Below are 17,323 nucleotides of genomic sequence, written 5' to 3'. Positions count from 1 at the left end.
GGAAAGCAGTTGAGCTAGCAGAGTCCTACTCCTACACCTTGCCTACAGTACACGGGTGGTAGAGTTGATTTTTGAGATCAGTTGTGTTTTGAGTACCTTCTGCTGTACTATGGACTACATACAATATTCTAATTTCAGAGAAACTATAAATATAAGACCATTCTTAAAACTCTGTTTCTTTTTACAAGGAATGTTGCTTTTTATCTGTGATTTATGGAAAAAGAAGAATATAATGTGTACGTGAAAGGTAGAGACAGGCTGGAGAAGAGAGGAGAGACAGATAGATAGACAGGCTGGAGAGGAGAGGATAGGAGAGACAGAGACAGGCTGGAGAGGAGAGGATAGGAGAGACAGAGACAGGCTGGAGAGGAGAGGAGAGGAGAGGAGAGACATATAGATAGACAGGCTGGAGAGGAGAGGAGAGACAGATAGATATAGACAGGCTGGAGAGGAGAGGATAGGAGAGACAGAGACAGGCTGGAGAGGAGAGACAGATAGATAGACAGGCTGGAGAGGAGAGGAGAGACAGATATATAGAGACAGGCTGGAGAGGAGAGGATAGGAGAGACAGATAGACAGAGACAGGCTGGAGAGGAGAGGATAGGAGAGACAGATACAGGCTGGAGAGGAGAGGAGAGACAGATAGATAGACAGGCTGGAGAGGAGAGGAGAAACAGACAGAGACAGGCTGGAGAGGAGAAACAGACAGACAGATACAGGCTGAAGAGGAGAGGAGAGGAGAAACAGACAGACAGAGACAGGTTGGAGTGGAGAGGAGAAACAGACATACAGATACAGGCTGAAGAGGAGAGGAGAGGATAAACAGAGACAGATACAGGCTGAAGAGGAGAGGAGAGGAGAAACAGAGACAGAGACAGGCTGGAGAGGAGAGAGAGAAAGACAGAGACAGGCTGGAGAGGAGAAACAGACAGACAGCGACAGGCTGGAGAGGAGAGGAGAAACAGACAGACAGAGACAGGCTGGAGTGGAGAGGAGAGGAGAAACAGAGACAGAGACAGGCTGGAGAGGAGAGGAGAAACAGACAGACAGAGACAGGTTGGAGAGGAGAGGAGAAACAGACAGACAGAGACAGGCTGGAGAGGAGAGGAGAAACAGACAGACAGAGACAGGCTGGAGTGGAGAGGAGAGGAGAAACAGAGACAGAGACAGGCTGGAGAGGAGAGGAGAAACAGACAGACAGAGACAGGCTGGAGAGGAGAGGAGAAACAGACAGACAGAGACAGGTTGGAGTGGAGAGGAGAGGAGAAACAGAGACAGAGACAGGCTGGAGAGGAGAGGAGAAACAGACAGACAGAGACAGGTTGGAGTGGAGAGGAGAGGAGAGACAGATAGATAGACAGGCTGGAGAGGAGAGGAGAGACAGATATATAGAGACAGGCTGGAGAGGAGAGGATAGGAGAGACAGATAGACAGAGACAGGCTGGAGAGGAGAGGATAGGAGAGACAGATACAGGCTGGAGAGGAGAGGAGAGACAGATAGATAGACAGGCTGGAGAGGAGAGGAGAAACAGACAGAGACAGGCTGGAGAGGAGAAACAGACAGACAGATACAGGCTGAAGAGGAGAGGAGAGGAGAAACAGACAGACAGAGACAGGTTGGAGTGGAGAGGAGAAACAGACATACAGATACAGGCTGAAGAGGAGAGGAGAGGATAAACAGAGACAGATACAGGCTGAAGAGGAGAGGAGAGGAGAAACAGAGACAGAGACAGGCTGGAGAGGAGAGAGAGAAAGACAGAGACAGGCTGGAGAGGAGAAACAGACAGACAGCGACAGGCTGGAGAGGAGAGGAGAAACAGACAGACAGAGACAGGCTGGAGTGGAGAGGAGAGGAGAAACAGAGAAAGAGACAGGCTGGAGAGGAGAGGAGAAACAGACAGACAGAGACAGGTTGGAGAGGAGAGGAGAAACAGACAGACAGAGACAGGCTGGAGAGGAGAGGAGAAACAGACAGACAGAGACAGGCTGGAGTGGAGAGGAGAGGAGAAACAGAGACAGAGACAGGCTGGAGAGGAGAGGAGAAACAGACAGACAGAGACAGGCTGGAGAGGAGAGGAGAAACAGACAGACAGAGACAGGTTGGAGGGAGTGGAGAGGAGAGGAGAAACAGAGACAGAGACAGGCTGGAGAGGAGAGGAGAAACAGACAGACAGAGACAGGTTGGAGTGGAGAGGAGAGGAGAAACAGAGACAGAGACAGGCTGGAGAGGAGAGGAGAAACAGAGACAGAGACAGGCTGGAGAGGAGAAACAGACAGACAGAGACAGGCTGGAGAGGAGAAACAGACAGACAGAGACAGGCTGGAGAGGAGAGGAGAAACAGACAGACAGAGACAGGCTGGAGAGGAGAGGAGAAACAGACAGACAGAGACAGGTTGGAGAGGAGAGGAGAAACAGACAGACAGAGACAGGCTGGAGAGGAGAGGAGAAACAGACAGACAGAGACAGGCTGGAGTGGAGAGGAGAGGAGAAACAGAGACAGAGACAGGCTGGAGAGGAGAGGAGAAACAGAGACAGACAGACAGGCTGGAGAGGAGAGGAGAAACAGAGACAGACAGACAGGCTGGAGAGGAGAGGAGAAACAGATAGACTGGCGTGGAAAGGAGAAACAGCCTCCTACAGCAGCTTGGAAACTGGCCCTGATGAAAGGACTAACACCTTTGATGTTAGGACAGGACAGGAATGGATGAGTGCTCCTTAATGTGTTTTCTTTACGTAATGTGTGTGTGTGTGTGTTCTAATGTTCACACACACAAAGACCCTCCCCCCCCCACACACCACCAGATAATGCCTCCCACCCCCCCCCCACACACCACCAGATAATAAATGTATCCTATTTCTGGAGAGCGCTATGTCACGCTGATGAATGAGCAGTGAGATCAGCCATTCACCGTTATTGATTGGTGGAGAGGCCCCCCATCCCGTCAGAGAATAATAACTTACCAAACTTGGCAACCCATTCACCAACCTGGCGGCCCACGGTAGCTCCTCTCTTCTTAGAGCCACCACTGACGGCCAAGCAAATCATCTGGCTGGCTGTGTCTCGGACTGTCTGTACCTCCAAACACATCCACACCCTGCAAACCCTGAGACTATGGATGAGACCACTTCTGCTACCGTCACTCCTTTAGCTAGTTTGTTGTTATTCAGATAGTCTCATCTGAAAACAGCAACCACAGGTGGCCTAGCTAGCCTAGTACTGTAGGGGTTGATGTCTGTCTTTGAGGTGTGGTAGTGGTCAAAATGGCTGCCATCATCACAGGATAGAACCATCATCATCACTGGGTAGAAGAAGGAGGCAGTGAGAAAGAGGAGAAGCAGATCAATGGCTGGTCAATCCTCAGGGTCCACGATCAATATGTTCTGATTCCACAGCGGCCCCTCTGGCACAATACGTGACAATACGTCTTCAGCCCTGCTATTCATTTCACTCCCACGTGAAATGAAATACGGTTAATTATGTTTGGGCTGGTTGGATTTAGAGTGCTGCCAATGTGGTGCTATTTTTAGAGTGCATGATGTGTGTGTGTGTGTGTGAGCCTGTGGGGAACAGTACACTGCCTGCCTTTATGTCAGCAGAGCAGATAGAAGACTGTACTACCAACAACAGGTTTAGACTGAAGACTGAATCATGTCCTGATAGCATGGAACATCTGTGCGTGTGTGTGTGTTTGTGCGTGTGTGTGTGTCTGACAGTATGGAATGCCCCATACGTTATGTCAGATAACAGCCCCCAGCTGCTGTATGCAGTACCGGTAGGGTTCCAACAGGTTTCTATCATGAATGGATCACTGACTATTTCACACATACACTTCATGATCAAAAGTATGTGGACACCTGCTCGACGAACATCTCATTCCAAAATCATGGGCATTAATATGGAGTTGGTCCCCACTTTGCTGCTATAACAGCCTCCACACTTCTGGGAAGGCTTTTCACTAGATGTTAGAACATTGCTGCGGAGACTTGCTTCCATTCAGCCACAAGAGCATTAGTGAGGTATGGGCACTGATGTTGGGCGATTAGGCCTGGCTCACAGTCGGCTTTCCAATTCATCCCAAAGGCATTTGATGGGGTTGAGGTCAGGGCAGTCAAGTTCTTCCACACTGATCTCGACAAACAATTTCTGTATGGACCTCGCTATGTGCACGGGGGCATTGCCATGCTGAAACAGGAAAGGGCCTTCCACAAACATTTGCCACAAAGTTGGAAGCACAAAATCATCTAGAATGTCATTGTATGCTGTAGCGTTAAGATTTCCCTTCACTGGAACTAAGAGGCCTAGCCCGAACCATGAAAAACAGCCCCAAACCATTATTCCTCCTCCACCAAACATTACAGTTGGCAATATGCATTCAGGCAGGTAGCGTTCTCCTGGCATCTGCCAAACTCAGATTCGTCCATCGGACTGCCAGATGGTGAAGCGTGATTCATCACGTCCAATGGTGGCGAGCTTCACACCACTCCAGCCGACGCTTGGCATTGCACATGGTGATCTTAGGAAATCCATTTCATGAAGCTCCAGACGAACAGTTCTTGTGCTGACGTTGCTTCCAGAAGCAGTTTGGAACTCGGTAGTCAGTGTTGCAACCGAGAACAAACAATTTTTACGCGCTAAGCGCTTCAGCACTCGGCGGTCCCGTTCTGTGAGCTTGTGTGGCCTACCACTTCGCGGCTGAGCCGTTGTTGCTCCTAGACATTTCCACTTCACAATAACAGGACTTACAGTTGAACGGGGCAGCTCTAGCAGGGCAGAAATTTGACGAACTGACTTGTTGGAAAGGTGGCACCCTATGATGGTGCAATGTTGAAAGTCTCAGAGCTCTTCAGTAAGGCCATTCTAATGCCAATGTTTGTCTATGGAGATTGCATGGCTGTGTGCTCGATTTTATACACCTGTCAGCAACAGTGTGGCTGAAATAGTTAATTTGAAGGGGTGTCCACTCATTTGAAGGGGTGTCCACATACTTTTGTGTGTGTGTGTATATATGCGTGTATATATATATATATATATATATATATATATATATATATATATATATATATATATACAGTGAGGGAAAAAAGTATTTGATCCCCTGCTGATTTTGTACGTTTGCCCACTGACAAAGACATGATCAGTCTATAATTTTAATGGTAGGTGTATTTGAACAATGAGAGACAGAATAACAACAAAAAAATCCAGAAAAACGCATGTCAAAAAAGTATTTGACCCCTCTGCAAAACATTACTTAGTACTTGGTGGCAAAACCCTTGTTGGCAATGACAGATGTCAGACGTTTCTTGTAGTTGGCCACCAAGTTTGCACACATCTCAGGAGGGATTTTGTCCCACTCCTCTTTGCAGATCTTCTCCAAGTCATTAAGGTTTCGAGGCTGACGTTTGGCAACGCAAACCTTCAGCTCCCTCCACAGATTTTCTATGGGATTAAGGTCTGGAGACTGGCTAGGTCACTCCAGGACCTTAATGTGCTTCTTCTTGAGCCACTCCTTTGTTGCATTGGGCGTGTGTTTTGGGTCATTGTCATGCTGGAATACCCTTCCACAACCCATTTTCAATGCCCTGGCTGAGGGAAGGAGGTTCTCACCCAAGATTTGACGGTACATGGCCCCGTCCATCGTCCCTTTGATGCGGTGAAGTTGTCCCCTTAGCAGAAAAACACCCCCAAAGCATAATGTTTCCACCTCCATATATGACGGTGGGGATGGTGTTCTTGGGGTCATAGGCAGTATTCCTCCTCCTCCAAACACGGCGAGTTGAGTTGATGCCAAAGAGCTCGATTTTGGTCTCATCTGACCACAACACTTTCACCCAGTTCTCCTCTGAATCATTCAGATGTTCATTGGCAAACTTCAGACGGGCATGTATATGTGCTTTCTTGAGCAGGGGGACTTTGCGGGCGCTGCAGGATTTCAGTCATTCACGACGTAGTGTGTTACCAATTGTTTTCTTGGTGACTATGGTCCCAGCTGCCTTGAGATCATTGACAAGATCCTCCCGTGTAGTTCTGGGCTGATTCCTCACCGTTCTCATGATCATTGCAACTCCACGAGGTGAGATCTTGCATGGAGCCCCAGGCAGAGGGAGATTGACAGTTATTTTGTGTTTCTTTCATTTGCGAATAATCGCACCAACTGTTGTCACCTTCTCACCAAGCTGCTTGGCGATGGTCTTGTAGCCCATTCCAGCCTTGTGTAGGTCTACAATCTTGTCCCTGACATCCTTGGAGAGCTCTTTGGTCTTGGACATGGTGGAGAGTTTGGAATCTGTTTGATTGAGTGTGTGGACAGGTGTCTTTTATACAGGTAACGAGTTCAAACAGGTGCAGTTAATACAGGTAATGAGTGGAGAAAAGGAGGGCTCCTTAAAGAAAAACTAACAGTTCTGTGAGAGCCGGAATTCTTACTGGTTGGTAGGTGATCAAATACTTATTTCCCTCATTAAAATGCAAATCAATTTATAACATTTTTGACATACGTTTTTCTGGATTTTTTGTTGTTATTCTGTCTCTCACTGTTCAAATAAACCTACCATTAAAATTATAGACTGATCGTTTCTTTGTCAGTGGGCAAACGTACAAAATCAGTAGGGGATCAAATACTTTTTTCCCTCTATATATATAATATATTTATATATATAGATAGATACAGTGGGGAGAACAAGTATTTGATACACTGCCGATTTAGCAGGTTTTCCTACTTACAAAGCATGTAGAGGTCTGTAATTTTTATCATAGGTACACTTCAACTGTGAGAGACAGAATCTAAAACAAAAATCCAGAAAATCACATTGTATGATTTTTAAGTAATTAATTTGCATTTTATTGCATGACATAAGTATTTGATCACCTACCAACCAGTAAGAATTCCGGCTCTCACAGAACTGTTAGTTTTTCTTTAAGGAGCCCTCCTGTTCTCCACTCATTACCTGTATTAACTGCACCTGTTTGAACTTGTTACCTGTATAAAAGACACCTGTCCACACACTCAATCAAACAGACTCCAACCTCCCCACAATGGCCAAGACCAGAGAGCTGTGTAAGGACATCAGGGATAAAATTGTAGACCTGCACAAGGCTGGGATGGGCTACAGGACAATAGGCAAGCAGCTTGGTGAGAAGGCAACAACTGTTGGCGCAATTATTAGAAAATGGAAGAAATTCAAGATGACGGTCAATGGGGCATCAATGATCATGAGGAAGGTGAGGGATCTGCCCAGAACTACACGGCAGGACCTGGTCAATGACCTGAAGAGAGCTGGGACCACAGTCTCAAAGAAAACCATTAGTAACACACTACGCCGTCATGGATTAAAACCCTGTAGCGCACACAAGGTCCCCCTGCTCAAGCCAGCGCATGTCCAGGCCCGTCTGAAGTTTGCCAATGACCATCTGGATGATCCAGAGGAGGAATGGAAGAAGGTCATGTGGTCTGATGAGACAAAAATAGAGCTTTTTGGTCTAAACTTCACTCGCCATGTTTGGAGGAAGAAGAAGGATGAGTACAACCCCAAGAACACCATCCCAACCGTGAAGCATGGAGGTGGAAACATCATTCTTTGGGGATGCTTTTCTGCAAAGGGGACAGGACGACTGCACCGTATTGAGGGGAGGATGGATGTGGCCATGTATCGCGAGATCTTGGCCAACAACCTCCTTCCCTCAGTAAGAGCATTGAAGATGGGTCGTGGCTGGGTCTTCCAGCATGACAACGACCCGAAACACACACCCAGGGCAACTAAGGAGTGGCTCCGTAAGAAGCATCTCAAGGTCCTGGAGTGGCCTAGCCAGTCTCCAGACCTGAACCCAATAGAACATCTTTGGAGGGAGCTGAAAGTCCGTATTGCCCAGTGACAGCCCCGAAACCTGAAGGATCTGGAGAAGGTCTGTATGGAGGAGTGGGCCAAAATCCCTGCTGCAGTGTGTGCAAACCTGGTCAAGACCTACAGGAAACATATGATCTCTGTAATTGCAAACAAAGGTTTCCGTACCAAATATTAAGTTCTGCTTTTCTGATGTATCAAATACTTATGTCATGCAATAAAATGCAAATTAATTACTTAAAAATCATACAATGTGATTTTCTGGATTTTTGTTTTAGATTCCGCCTCTCACAGTTGAAGTGTACCTATGATAAAAATTACAGACCTCTACATGCTTTGTAAGTAGGACAACCTGCAAAATTGGCAGTGTATCAAATACTTGTTCTCCCCACTGTATATATACACACACATACACTACTAGTCAAAAGTTTGGACACACCTACTCATTCAAGGGTTTTTCTTTATTTTTTACATTGTAGAATATTAGTGAAGACATTGAAACTATGAAATAACACATATGGAATCATGTAGTAACCAAAAAAGTGTTAACCTAATCAAAATATATTTTATATTTGAGATTCTTCAAAGTAGCCACCCTTTGCCTTGATGACAGCTTTGCACACTCTTGGCATTCTCTCAACTAGGTTCATGAGGTAGTCACCTGGAATGCATTTCAATTAACAGGTTTGCCTTGTTAAAAGTGAATTTGTGGAAAATCTTTCCTTCTCAATGCGTTTGAGACAATCAGTTGTGCTGTGATAAGGTCTCTCTCTCTCTCTCTCTCTCTCTCTCTCTCTCTCTCTCTCTCTCTCTCTCTCTCTCTCTCTCTCTCTCTCTCTCTCTCTCTCTCTCTCTCTCTCTCTCTCTCTCTCTCTCTCTCTCTCTCTCTCTCTCTCTCTCTCTCTCTCTCTCTCTCTCTCTCTCTCTCTCTCTCTCTCTCTCTCTCTCTCTCTCTCTCTCTCTCTCTCTCTCTCTCTCTCTCTCCCTCCCTCCCTCCCTCCCTCCCTCCCTCCCTCCCTCCCTCCGAGGCAGATCTATGGGGGAGGGAGGGAGAAAAAGGAGGCGTGCCAAGATGATAGTGACTGCTGAGCGGAGGAGAGAAGAGACAGATTTATCACAAGAGAGCAGAAAGATAGAAAGATGGATTGGTTAAACTGCAGATATTATTACAGCTAATGATTCACCTCAAGTGGCAATAACTGGGGTACGATCTGTCTCCCTCCCTCGCTTCCGCACCCTGGCTTTTTCCACAGAGCCGGGGAGATGACAAGAAGGGGGAGGGAGAGAAAGAGGAGACAGAGAAAGAGAGTAGAGCGAGAGAGAAAGAGCTAGAGAGATAATATTCATCCGTTTCCGCCTGTCAGTAGAAATGCCATCTTTCCGATTCCCCATCGTTACAGCGACAATAATGTCACTGAGCAGAGTAGAGCCCTGGTCTAGTCTGGTCTGGTCTGCTGGGTACAGTAGCAGGAAGCAGGGAGTGGGGACTGAGGTGATCTGGCGCTATGTGTTTACCCAATCAAGATGGAAAAACACAACAAACCCAGTGATCTTACTAATAAGACAGAGAAAACAAGGACAAACTGTACTAGGAGTGGGTTAGATGACTGTTGAGGGTAGTCATAGACTGTTCTCTCTGCTACCGCATGGCAAGCGGTACAGGAGTGCCAAGTCTAGGTCCAAAAGGCATCTTAACAGCTTCTACCCCAAGCCATAAGACTCCTGAACAGCTAATCAAATGGCTACCCGGACTATTTGCATTGTCCCCCCCTCTGTACCGGTACCCGCTGTACAGTGGGGAAAAAAAGTATTTAGTCAGCCACCAATTGTGCAAGTTCTCCCTCTTAAAAAGATGAGAGAGACCTGTAATTTTCATCATAGGTACACGTCAACTATGACAGACAAATTGAGGGGAATAAATCCAGAAAATCACATTGTAGGATTTTTAATGAATTTATTTGCAAATTATGGTGGAAAATAAGTATTTGGTCACCTACAAACAAGCAAGATTTCTGGCAGACCTGTAACTTCTCACAGACCTGTAACTTCTTCTTTAAGAGGCTCCTCTGTCCTCCACTTGTTACCTGTATTAATGGCACCTGTTTGAACTTGTTATCAGTATAAAAGACACCTGTCCGCAACCTCAAACAGTCACACTCCAAACTCCACTATGGCCAAGACCAAAGAGCTGTCAAAGGACACCAGAAACAAAATTGTAGACCTGCACCAGGCTGGGAAGACTGAATATGCAATAGGTAAGCAGCTTGGTTTGAAGAAATCAACTGTGGGAGCAATTATTAGGAAATGGAAGACATACAAGACCACTGATAATCTCCCTCGATCTGGGGCTCCATGCAAGATCTCACCCCGTGGGGTCAAAATGATCACAAGAACGGTGAGCAAAAATCCCAAAACCACACGGGGGGACCTAATGAATGACCTGCAGAGAGCTGGGACCAAAGTAACAAAGCCTCCCATCAGTAACACACTACGCCGCCAGGGACTCAAATCCTGCAGTGCCAGACGTGTCCCCCTGCTTAAGCTAGTACATGTCCAGGCCCGTCTGAAGTTTGCTAGAGTGCATTTGGATGATCCAGAAGAGGATTGGGAGAATGTCATATGGTCAGATGAAACCAAAATAGAACTTTTTGGTAAAAACTCAACTCGTCGTGTTTGGAGGACAAAGAATGCTGAGTTGCATCCAAAGAACACCATACCTACTGTGAAGCATGGGGGTGGAAACATCATGCTTTGGGGCTGTTTTTCTGCAAAGGGACCAGGACGACTGATCCGTGTAAAGGAAAGAATGAATGGGGCCATGTATCGTGAGATTTTGAGTGAAAACCTCCTTCCATCAGCAAGGGCATTGAAGATGAAACGTGGCTGGGTCTTTCAGCATGACAATGATCCCAAACACACCGCCCGGGCAACAAAGGAGTGGCTTCGTAAGAAGCATTTCAAGGTCCTGGAGTGGACTAGCCAGTCTCCAGATCTCAACCCCATAGAAAATCTTTGAAGGGAGTTGAAAGTACGTTTTGCCCAGCGACAGCCCCAAAACATCACTGCTCTAGAGGAGATCTGCATGGAGGAATGGGCCAAAATACCATCAACAGTGTGTGAAAACCTTGTGAAGACTTACAGAAAACGTTTGACCCGTGTCATTGCCAACAAAGGGTATATAACAAAGTATTGAGAAACTTTTGTTATTGACCAAATACTTATTTTCCACCATAATTTGCAAATAAAATCATTAAAAATCCTACAATGTGATTTTCTGGATTTTTTTTTGTAGTTGACGTGTACCTATGATGAAAATTACAGGCCTCTCTCATCTTTTTAAGTGGGAGAACTTGCACAATTGGTGGCTGACTAAATACTTTTTTTCCCCACTCTATGTTTGCTGGGAGTTGTTGGGACAGTGATGTCGACCGTCTGTCTATGCACTTTACCCATAGAAAGAAGGTAGCCGTAATGTTTGCTCACTGTTCGCCGCTCCCCAGAAGTGATAGTTAATAAAGTTTTTGTAAAACGAATGAGAGTGTTTACCTGGTGGCTGGCAGTGTGCTGACTCTGGTGAAGAACACAGAGGGTTCTATGTCAACATGCACTCCCAGGGTCAGGTCCCGATAGTAGCCCTCCACCTTGCCTGCTCCCCCCGAGTACTTAAAGGTCATCACAGCTTCCAACGTCTAGAGAGATAGAGAGAGAGAGAGAGAGAGAGAGAGAGAGAGAGAGAGAGAGAGAGAGAGAGGGGTTATTCTAAGATGTAGTACAGAGCATTAAACCGTAACTCAATGATTCAGGTCGAAGGTCGAAGCTCTGGGCAGTTCACAAAAAGCTTTGGACTAATTTCACCTGTTCAGATGGTCCAGCAGTTTCTATGAACTATGAGCATGGAAGAGTAAACCTGTGTGACTAGGGTCAAAGGTGACAATAAGCCAATCACAGACTCTTTTTTCTTCTCAATCGTGAGCAGAATGAGACTTATTCTGAGCTCAATAACAAAGAAAATGGCTGATGACGAAATAAAGAACACACAAAAACGTGTTCTGATGATGTGTAATCAAGAGTGGAGAGAAAGGGAGGATTAGTAAAAAGTAGAGGGTCATGATGAGTCTCCTCTCGGTATTCATACACTGTATTTGGGAAAAGGTTTGTTTGAGTGTGTAAGCGTGTGTGTGTGCGTGCATGTAAACACGTGCCTTTGTTTGCATTGAACGCTGACTGGCCCTCAACCCATGTGTGTAATCCATTGAGCCAGGCCAAGCGTGTGTGTGTGTATGCAGTGCATGTAAACACAGACCAGGTATGAACAGGTTTTCATCATGTTTCTCGGTCCATCTGCCCGTCCATTAATCTTTATCCCCATCCAGAGTGATCATCTCTCAGCATGGAGCCTGTGACTTTCAGCTCTACTTCCCCTGGCTGTCTCTACTGGGGCCTGACTACACATCACCTTCATGGTTTCAGAATAGCCCAACCTACAGGCTAAACCCCAGAGAGAGAGAGTGTCTAAGACTGTCTGTCATCCTTCCTCCTCCTCTCTTCCTGTGTTAAATGGTGCACCACATGCCCATCGCCCTGGGGTTGTTATGTAAAAGAGCCACCGTATCGTGTCCGAGGCACACATGGTCCCCTCTTTCCTGGTCACGCATGTCTGTGTGTGTGTCCTTCAGCCAGAGGGACAGATGCCACTCTCTTGCTTGACAAGATCTTATCTGGTTCCCCCTCTCTCCTGTTCTCTCCTCTCCTCCTCTCTCCTTTTCTCCTCTCGCCGGCTGCACATAACTAGATTTCTCCTTAACTAAGGGAATTAGTACATTTACAAAATACATTTAATAACACTCACAAAATACATTTAATAACTTTTGATGAATAGGTTATTTTATTGAGACGCAGATGTATACTATGTAGAAGGCTGACGCACGCACATGTACAGTCGACGCGAAACAAACACTGTCACTGAGATGCACCTCCATTCCTTCTGCTGTTTAACATGCAGGGCTCATTGTGGAGGTCTGGTGTGAGCGTGTGACATACACAGAGGTTGTCATATCACTATGTAAATGAGGTTGTATTACAAGAGGGAGGTTGGAGGAGGACCATGTTGTGGGAGGAGGCTGATGACCCACAGGGTAAAGATGGAAACAGTACAGTCCTAGTCAGAGCCATGGCAGAGACGGACAGACACACAGACCTAGCCATGGCAGAGACGGACAGACACACAGACCTAGCCATGGCAGAGACGGACACACACACAGACCTAGCCATGGCAGAGACGGACAGACACACAGACCTAGCCATGGCAGAGACAGACAGACACACAGACCTAGCCATGGCAGAGACGGACACACACACAGACCTAGCCATGGCAGAGACGGACAGACACACAGACCTAGCCATGGCAGAGACGGACACACACACAGACCTAGCCATGGCAGAGACGGACAGACACACAGACCTAGCCATGGCAGAGACGGACAGACACACAGACCTAGCCATGGCAGAGACGGACACACACACAGACCTAGCCATGGCAGAGACGGACAGACACACAGACCTAGCCATGGCAGAGACGGACACACACACAGACCTAGCCATGGCAGAGACAGATACATGATCTAAAAGGGCCATAACCGTCACCATCTAAAGACCCCAATCTTAAAGGGGGAAATGCATGTAAAACGTCCTGTTTGCAGGGGCGGGACTGATGGCTGGCTGGGCGGCCAGATGGTCCGGTTTGTAACGGTGTAGGGGCCAAGGAGCAAGGCACGACTTCTGAGGAGACATGGAGGGGAGGGAGGGAGGGAGGGGGAGAGAGAAGAGAGAGAGAGAGAGAGGTGGGGGGGTTGCATATGACTGTGGAAGGGAGGGGACAGAGGTAGATGACAGGGGTGATAGAGAGGAAGTGTGGTCTGTTTGGTATTCCACCTCTCGGATACTTCCTTCCAGACACGCTCTCTAAAAGATCATCACACTGATCCTGCCACGCCCCCACTGTTCTCTCTCTCTCCCTCCCTCTCTCTCTCTTATCTTCTTCCCTCTCTCCCTCCCTCCCCATCTTCTCTCCCTAAAACAGCGGAGAACTTCACTTTAATGGCCTGGCTGAACGGGGAAGGCACTTACATGCTGCATCCATGTAATGCCTTCTGTCTTTCCATAATTGAAAATGTCACTTTTCTTTACGGAGCATATCGTCCAATAGGACGGCCTGTATGGGAAGCAGTAAATGACCTCTGCCTTAATTATTGTTAGGTTTGTTTGGTCTAAAGCTACCTAACAGTGCTTAACAGACTCAGCACGTCTCTAAGTACTTGGTGAAATTAAGAAGCTGCGTATGTCATCAATTGGAGATAATCTGAACTCCAGCTATGTGTGCAAATTGTTGTTTCTTTATTGCCGCTAGCTGGGAGGAGAGGAGGTGAGTTTTATGGAAGAAACGCTGGTCTGGACTGTTGATTTTAGTGTAGGACTTCTTTCCTAATGCTGCATGGTTAACTGGAGCGATCCCAAACGTCCACCATCCATTTTGGCCCGCTCTCCCCTGCATTAGTAAACCCTCTTGTAGTAGTAAACCTGCAGAAAGGTAGGTCTCTCAGCCACTTCTTACAAATCCTCATTCCCTACTCTCATTATGTCCACAACAGAGTCAGACACTAACTGACCTTAATTGACCCTTCGGTGAGTGGCTGCATGCAGACTGACCGCAACAGTAAAGCGCTTGGGGACAGAAATGTCCAGACCATCTGTCAATGGGACAGTTTGTTCCTGGTCCAGATAGTTATTCTGGTTGATTGAGGGGATCGAGGAGAGCAGTTCAGGTTAAGTTGCTATGCAAGCTGTCTATGCTCCCAATGTTTCTCCTTGAAAGAATCCTCGCCTACCCCTTGTCACTGTTTTGAGCTATTTTTGGTCCCCTTACACTAGGGCTGTTGCTGTGCAGTTTGAGATATTGTAGTCCTTTATGGCTTATCCACCCAATGCCTGGCTTATACAATACAGAGATTGTTCAAGGCTTCCTTGCACCTCTTCAATAATTCAAAAGTCACTACAGTGCTGCTTGTGGATGTGGTGGAAAACTTTCCTATCTTGTCAGATGGTCTCCTTGTGAATCATCCTATACTCCTCATGAGTCCAACAGAGGTGTGAGAACGTCAAGCTGTCATAGGGCCACAAATAGCTGGTATGGCTGTAGGGAAGGGGTCCATCCGAGACAGCATGCAGATGGACACACAACCAGAGAACCACAGTAACTACACTGACCTCTGATGGACATGATCCAGCATACTGTATTTCTGTCTTACTTAGAGTTGCACAATTACGGTAACTTCCCCAAAATGCCCAGGTTTTCCAGAAACCCTGGTTAAAAGATTACCGGAATCAGAAAGGAATAAGCAGAGAATCCGGAATTCAACAGGAATACTGCAACCCTAGTCTTTTTGTGTCAACTCTACAGAAATGAGGAGAAACTAAAAGCAGATCTTAGGCTAGCAGCACTACTCTGCCTCATTATATCTGACGCTATTCTCTTCCCATTATACCAGGAGAGCAGACAGACAACTCTCTCTCCAAACCCTGATCTGTATTCCATTATCATGGCCCTGAGTCTCTGCATCACTACTGTCCAATAGCTAACCTAACGTGGCAGGCGTAGAAAGACAACTGAGCGGAGTTCCCACAACTGAGCGGAGTTCCCACTTTCTGGCGACTCCGCAGAGCCTATGCTATCACAGCAGCAGGAAGGAACCCTGCCTGGGGCAGTCCATTGATTGGCTGCTAGGCTGACTGATTGACATCCAGCCATAGGTGTGTTAAGGACTATTAGGCAGACATGTTTCTTCTGTGCTTCTGGTTCTGCTCTGTTCAGAAGTACAGTATGATGTGGCCCTGTTCCTATCCATCTGCCCTGCCTGGAACTAACCGACTGGCACACTTATGGGGAAGATCTCTTTTGAAAACGACAAAAGTCACATTTCATGAATAAATAAAAAAGGAGAGAGATTGAAAAAGAGATTGAGAGAAAGAAAGAGTCACATAATAAAATAGAGTGATGGGAAAGGAACAAAAATAAACATAGTTAGAACAGTAGCAGCCTTCTTTGCAATTGGATCATTTCAAATTGGCCCTCGCTCTCTCTAGAGATAATGACATTCAACACCAGTGTTTTTACCAAGTCCCTCTGGTGAGATTGTGAAGAAATGCAGTACAACTATATTTGCCCTTTGGAGTCATTACCGTTATCTAGACACAGTGAAGACTACGACCACAAAGTTCAGCTCCACTTGGGCTGTCTGTCTCAAGCGTCTGCTGCTTTCTGCTGGCACGTCTCTACCCCCTTTGTGTTTCTATGTTGCTCTCTGACGCCGCAGAGAAGTGAGGTCGAGAGAGGTAGAGCGAGAGAGAGAGGTAGTTAGAGAGAGAGAGTACCTTTCTAAGAAAGGGACACAGAGTATCTTTGTGAGCCCAAACCCATGATTTCTCCCAGTAACAGGTGACTCTGAGCAGCCTAAACGATGCAACCTCAGCTGGCAGCTAGGGTAGAGTGTGGAACATAGTGCGGTTCTGATAGGCCGTGTTACAATGCACAGGAATATATGGTGATGTCCAGGACAGCGGTTTAATTACTTCCAACAACATAGAGGCAGAGAGACATATCTGGAGGGGATCCTGCCAAGTACTGCAGCAACACAACACTGCATCAGAGCTGTGACAACTCTGGGAGTGTCCCTAAGCATGTGTGTTTGGATACAAGGAAGCCTCCAGTTATACTGCAGATATCTCTTGTTCAGCATTTAATAAAAAAAGTTGTTTTAAGTAGCCTATCATTTAGAGTACATAACCTAGTTACATATAAAGCTCAGACAAGGTCTCTCTCTCTCTCTCTCTCTCGTTATGCTGAGTGCACGGCTTTGTCTGCCTGCTATCTCTCAGGGACTTTGTCATAGAGACATATCAAAGTAATGCTTGAACGTTGAAAGCTTTGTGCTTTATGATCTCTAGGCTACTTGCTATGTTAATTTTCATTCAGATAACTAGTTGGATTAAACTACAGACATTGAATACATTTCAAGAGAACAAATTTCATCAGTAGGGCTGTATCATGTTATCCTTTTAACCGCTTGGCCTTTCAGCCTATAGGTGCCTGCTAGAGAACGTTGCCGGGCAACCCCTTTAGCATACGCATCAGATGCTTATCAACCTGCGCAAATATAAGCATTAACGCATTATAAATAGTGCATAAACAATTGTGAAGCATGTATTGCATGAATAAATATTTGTGGAAATATATCCATGTAAAAATACAGTGGGGAAAAAAAGTATTTAGTCAGCCACCAATTGTGCAAGTTCTCCCACTTAAAAAGATGAGAGAGGCCTGTAATTTTCATCATAGGTACACGTCAACTATGACAGACAAAATGAGGAAAAAAAATCCAGAAAATCAGATTGTAGGATTTTTTATGAATTTATTTGCAAATTATGGTG

The 17,323-nt window shown here is 46.3% G+C and overlaps 1 protein-coding gene across 1 annotated transcript in view; it reads right to left on the bottom strand.

The window, feature by feature from the left end:
- Positions 1-17,323, bottom strand: part of trappc9 (trafficking protein particle complex subunit 9) — a 321,620-nt gene that overhangs the window by 127,681 nt on the left and 176,616 nt on the right. Inside the window, exon 19 of the mRNA XM_084158560.1 lies at positions 11,387-11,529. Coding sequence (XP_084014686.1) covers positions 11,387-11,529 — 143 coding nt within the window. The remainder of the gene's footprint in view (positions 1-11,386; positions 11,530-17,323) is intronic.

This window comes from Coregonus lavaretus, assembly GCF_964263955.1.
Source record: "Coregonus lavaretus genome assembly, chromosome: 3".
NCBI classification, from domain to species: Eukaryota; Metazoa; Chordata; class Actinopteri; order Salmoniformes; family Salmonidae; genus Coregonus; species Coregonus lavaretus.
The sequence above is the reverse complement of the archived record's forward strand: the minus strand, read 5'-3'. Positions and strand labels throughout refer to the sequence as shown.